This window comes from Mauremys reevesii, linkage group 13 (genome assembly GCF_016161935.1).
Source record: "Mauremys reevesii isolate NIE-2019 linkage group 13, ASM1616193v1, whole genome shotgun sequence".
Taxonomy (NCBI): Eukaryota; Metazoa; Chordata; order Testudines; family Geoemydidae; genus Mauremys; species Mauremys reevesii.
Window position 1 is genome coordinate 44,592,477 of NC_052635.1, and position 6,160 is coordinate 44,598,636.

The 6,160-nt window shown below is 45.7% G+C and overlaps 1 protein-coding gene across 1 annotated transcript; it reads left to right on the forward strand.

Annotated features, from left to right (window-relative positions):
• Positions 1-260: 260 nt before the first annotated feature.
• On the forward strand, positions 261-1,302 carry NPBWR2 (neuropeptides B and W receptor 2). Its single transcript, XM_039499355.1, is given in 1 exon segment — positions 261-1,302. A coding segment is annotated over 1 exon segment (1,038 nt). The 3' UTR covers positions 1,299-1,302.
• Positions 1,303-6,160: the final 4,858 nt, after the last annotated feature.

A 6,160-nucleotide genomic window follows, 5' to 3' on the forward strand; every position in this document is an offset into this window, starting at 1 on the left:
AAGATTGAAGAGCTCGTGTGTTTTATTTCCCTCTCTCGTTTGGTTTGAGGAACTCCAGGTTTCACCAGCAGCGGGGTGGTTTAATGGCATTTTTTTTTCCACTGCTGAGTTAAAAATTTGAACTTTTACAAGGGAACTAGACATCCAATTCCTGCCACGGTTCCCACCTCGCTTCGGAAAAAAATCAGTGTCCAGCTGAAATGTGAGCCTCTTTTCACCATCGACGTGGTGCTCTCCCTGTACAGCTGTAAAGCTCTGCGATGAAATCTGAATAGAGTTCGTTATCCCTGAAAGCAGGCATGGAAAATAATTTCAGGGTAAGCAATCTGAATACCACCTGCAATGATACAAGCGATGGCAGGTACTTGGACAATGGCACAAGGTCCAACTTCACCTTCCATGAACAGTCTCCTGACTTCTACGTGGTCCTCCCAGTGATTTACTCTGTGATCTGTGCAGTGGGGCTTACAGGCAATACCGCTGTCATCTACGTGATCCTCAAGGCCCCCAAGATGAAGACAGTTACCAACATGTTCATCCTGAACCTAGCTATAGCTGATGACTTGTTCACTTTGGTTCTGCCCATCAACATTGCTGAGCATCTCTTGCACTACTGGCCCTTTGGAGAAATCCTCTGCAAGATCATCCTGTCCATAGACCACTACAACATCTTCTCTAGCATCTATTTCCTCACGGTGATGAGCATAGACAGGTACCTGGTTGTCCTGGCCACTGTCCGGTCCAAAAGGATGCCCCATCGTACCTACCGAGCAGCCAGAATTGTCAGTCTGTGCATCTGGGCCCTGGTCACCATCATAGTTCTCCCTTTCATCATCTTTGCCAACGTCTATGTAGATGGCCTGGAGATCAAGAGCTGTGGTCTAAATTTCCCCAAACCTGAGAGGTTTTGGTTCAAGGCCAGCAGGATCTATACCCTAATCCTTGGCTTTGCCATTCCTGTATCCACCATCTGCATTCTCTATACCATGATGCTGTATAAACTGAGGAACATGCACTTGAATTCAAATGCTAAAGCCCTGGACAAAGCCAAGAAGAAGGTCACCATTATGGTCTTCATCGTCCTGGCTGTGTGCCTCTTCTGCTGGACCCCCTTCCACTTGGCCACCATCGTGGCTTTGACCACTGACTTAGCGCAGACCTCCGTGGTCATAGGTATCTCCTACTTCATCACCAGTTTGAGCTATGCCAATTCATGCCTGAATCCTTTTTTGTATGCTTTCTTGGATGACAGTTTTCGGAAAAGTTTCAGAAAGATGTTGGAATGCAGAGCTGCTTAAAAGATGGACCGTGCCTCTCTGTTCCCTTCCCTCTCATGGCTTTGCAGGGACAACTTTACAAACTTTTCAGTATATGACTGAGGAACAGACGAGCTTTATGCTTTCTATTTAAGTAGGCATTTTGTTTAGTTAATTATATGTATGTATGTATGTATGTATGTATGTATGTATGTGTTTGTTTCTTTTGCATCTTTCACAATTCTAATCATAAATCTTTCATGTTCCTTGTACGAATCTCACAATCACTTAAAGTTGCGGGGTTGGTTTGTTGTTTTTGCTTGATTGTGTCTTATTTAGGGGGAAAATCCTGAAACATTAAAGAATGGCAACCTTTTTATAAAGTGTATTCTTGTCATCTCATGGTCTTGCATTGCCACCTGCTGTACAAATACTGAACTGGGTCTCTTAAAGGGTTGAAGCTATAATGCTACTGGAAAAGACCAGCCTCTTAAAGCTGAATGTAACTTTAAGTTATTTATCTATATGTTGTGTGCAGAATTGTTATAATGGAGCAAGTTGAGCTACCAGATTCAGTTGTGCATTGTAAAAATGGATTTTAATGATGAGATAAAATGGTGCATTTGAGAAAAAAATTGCACCCTGGTCTGTGTGCGTATGTGTCTTGGATATAGTTTGATTTCTGAGGGGAGTCTGTTTTCCCCCAAGATTTCTCCTTTCCTGAATTGCTAACGTGATTCACATTGAAACCAAAATTTTAAAAAGTGTCTGAAAGTTACACTATCCAAACAAGACAATATACAAATATTGTGGTGACTGTAGAAAAAATAATTTGTGTATTATTAATGCCAAGACTTTTCTTTTCATTTTCTAATGTTTAAAAAGACATAGGCTTTAAAGTGTTTGATGAAATAAATCACATTGAAAAGTGTCTGGCATTTCTACTAGAAGCAAATTTTATAAGAAACTCTGTGTTATCCTACTCATCCCAATATCACTGCCCTGTAAATTTCATGTCACCTGATCTATAACTCTGCATCATTGCTTATAATATAGCAAAGATGTGCTGCCAACCACAAGAAAAGCCCTAGAAAAGGTGGCACATAGAGTCCTTCATTCAGCCCAGCAAATGCTTAACTTGAAACAGGTGAGTAGTCCTATTCATGGGTGATGGTCACGTGAAGTACATGCCTAAGCTGGCCCATGTAAGCTGATGGGGCTTGCAGAGCTCGGGCTGTGGGGCTATAAAACTGCAGTGTCTTTGGGACCTGGTGAGGGTCCCAGAGCTCGGGCTCCAGCCTGAGCCCAAACATCTATACTGCAATTTTATACTCCAGCCTGAGCCCTGCAGCTCGAGTCGGCCACCACAGGCCAGCCGCAGGTGTTTAACTGCAGTGTAGACACCTCCTATGTGTTTTCCTGAAGCGGGACCAGAGAGAGAGATTCAAAAGATCTGGAATCTCATGCTGTGTTGAAGAACTACAGTAACTATGGGTAATTGTGCTGACAAGCTGTCCTGAGACCAACACAGCCCTATTACTCACACCTTCTTGTCAACGGTCTGCAATGGGCCACTCCCTTACCACTTCAAAAGTTATTTTCCCTCCCTTGGTATCCTGCTGTTAATTGATTTATCTCGTTAAACTGACCTCACACTTGGTAAAGCAACCCCCATCCTTTCATGTATTTATACCTGCTCCTGTATTTTTCACTTTATGCATCTGATGAAGTGGGTTCTAGCCCACAAAAGCTTATGCCCAAATAAATTTGTTAGTCTCTAAGGTGCCACAAGGACTCCTCGTTGTTTTTGCTGATACAGACTAACATGGCTACCCTCTGAAACATTCAGCAGAGAGTGCTTTATTGTTAGCTCTGGAGAAACTCAAAAGATTCAGAGGTCAAGTTAGGGGCAATATCAAAGAGTTTGCATGCTTTTCTGAATTTCAGTTGCTTTGGGCTGTGCCCAGGGGACAACTCTTGGTGGTAACAAGGACTCCTCTTCTCTCTGTCCTCTCCCTGTATTTCTGACAGGTGGGAATAAGGAGCACAAGTCCCATTGACTTTCATGGCTTTGGAAAAATCTCACCTGGATCAGTTCACGTTATTGCTCCCCATCATTCCAGCCTTAATGCAAAGTTCCAAAGAAGATTTACAACTCAGAGAGAAAGTGAATGATAACTCCACTGTTAAAGGGTCTTTCTTGGGCTTCAAATAAGTTGCTGGACAATTCTCTTTCCTCTAACCAATGAGTATTTTTATACCAGTTCAGTGCACCTGAGCAATTGTGTGTGTGACTAATTTGTCCACCCAAGTACCAATATAGCACATGCAAATCAGGTACATTTGCACAAAAATGGGTAATCAGCTACATTTTCATACCCAGTTCCCATATTTGTGCAAAAGTTCATGGTGACTATATGGGCAAATTAATAATAGTAATTCCTAGCTCTTACCTAGGACTTTTCATTGGTAGATCTCATGGCACTTTACACAAGGAAGTCAGTATCATGAGCTCTAATTTTACAGATGAGGAAACTGAGGCAGAGAGAAATGAAAGTGACTTGACCAACATGAGCCAGCAGGCCTGTATCAGAGTTAGGAATAGACCCTGATCTCTAGAATCCCCGTCCAGTGCATTCTCTGCTAGAAAACACTGCTTCTTATCAGCCACTGGCCGACCCCCAGACCTAATTCTAAGTGGCAGCACCGGGTGGAGAGAAGGTTACTATGGCATCATTGCATTTACTTTGAGGATTGGTTGCAGTGCCCAGGTTTGCATGGACATGAAACTCAGAGAGGGGGAATCCCCCACCCCCCGAGCAGATCTGCTGACTTTGGCTTGTGACAGCCACGCGCTGCGTGCATGAAACCGAGTTCCATTATTTCTTATCAGTTTGTGTCCCCAGACCACATCACTGAACTGTGATCGTCAAACTTTGCTAGGATGACCAGATAGCAAGTGTGAAAAATCAAGACGGGAGGGGGGGGGGGTAATAGGTGCCTATGTAAGAAAAAGCACCAAATATCAGGACTGTCCCTATAAAATCGGGACATCTGGTCACTCTACACTTTGCTCAAGACACACCAAGGACTCGGCGAACTGTGGGGCAGGCATTGCAGGACAGGATCCAGCTGCACAGGCAGAGGGAACGTTTGCACAAGAGTGCTCTACATTATGCAGTCTGAGAGCTGCAGTCTTGCACCCAAAGAACCCCGGGGTTCCTCGCCCCTCTCCCCACTGGTGAGGAATAATAGTTCCTTTCTTCACTTTTCCTCTTGTCATCGCTTTCTCTCCTTTACTTGGTCTCCTTTCTTTCCTTCATCCTGTCTAACAAGCTTTTTGCTGAAACTCATCACTTACACATTCTTGTGCCAGGAACTGCATTTCCTCAGAGGCTGAAGCCCCAGCCTGGGATCATAAATAGCCACAATCCAAAGGAAAGTGCCTGGCAGAAAAACACTATCCAAATGCAAGTAAAACAAAATTGTATCTCAAGTGCAAAGGGCCATGAGCCCAGGGTTCAGATAGGTCAGATACACGGGAACTTAGGACTTTCTCTAATGCAATAAACCAATTGTCCCTTAATCCTGGCAGCCCATACTCAACAATTCTCAGCACCTGCTGCTTCAGAAGAGGGTGTGTGTAGGGGGGAGGGGGGAAGGGGGGAGTCCCTAACATATGCTTAGCATATTGTGCAATGGTGCAGATGGGAGGAAAATCCATCCAGACCTTGACTGGTGCTGCCCTGAAACAAAAGGACTGAGAGCCTGTTAACTGTATTCCACAAGTAGTGCAACTGCAGATGTTCAAGGGATTTGCAGAGGGTGTAAGTCAGGGCAGAATCTGGCCCACTGCTCTCACCGTATTTAGCGTTAGATTCCTGAAATGCACCCAGTGCAATGCCTTTGGGCAACCGTGTTATTCTCAGGCAAAGCTATAACTGTCAGCAAAGTCAAAGTCAAAAGTCTCATGCTCAAAAATTTCCTCCAGCACTTCCCTGCTCCTTGGGGCTTGGCTACACTTGCGAGTTAGAGCGCATTAAAGCAGCCCCGGGCTCCCTAGCTCACTCCCCATCCACACTGGCAAGGCACGTAGAGCGCTCTGACTCCACGGCTACAGCGCTCCTGGAACTCCACCCTGGCGAGAGGATTAACACTTGGTGCGCATTGGCTGAAACGCCCGGGCGTCAGTGTGAATGAGGTGTTGCATTACTGCGCTCTGATCAGCCTCTGGAAACATCCCATAATCCCCTTAAGTCAAGTGGCCACTCTTGTCATTGTTTTGTAATCGCTGCAGGCATGCGGATATGCCCTTTGAAAGCTCCATTTCCGGCTGCTTATCTGCCCCAAGACAAAGCAACTGTTGCTGTGGAATGCTGTGTGGGAGAGAGAGGCGGGGGGGGGGGGGTCTGAACTTACAAGACAGCATGCTGACATGCTCTCAGCACCCCAACACCCCACCCTCTCTCCCCCCACATACACACAACACGCTCCCTGTCACACTCCCCCCCACCCCCTGCCATTTGAAAAGCACATTGCAGCCACTTGCATGCTAGGATAGCTACCCCAATGCACTGCTCTCTGTGGCCGTTGCAAGAGCTGTTAATGTGGCCACACCAGTTGGCTTGCAGCTGTCAGTGTGGACAGACTGCAGCGCTTTCCCTGCTGTGCTCTCTGAAGGCTGGTTTAACTCAAAGCGCTCTACATCTGCAAGTGTAGCCACGCCCTTGGACAAAGACCTGAGAAAAGAGATGGGCCTTGACCGTGCCCTAAACGTCAACAGACTCACTCTATCACTCCAGAGAAGACACATTCCAGAGTCTGTGGCAGGCCCTTGGGTGACTACGGTCATTTAGGCCCAGATCTAAATGTCTCAGTTGAAGGGAGATGGCATTTTGGAGGGT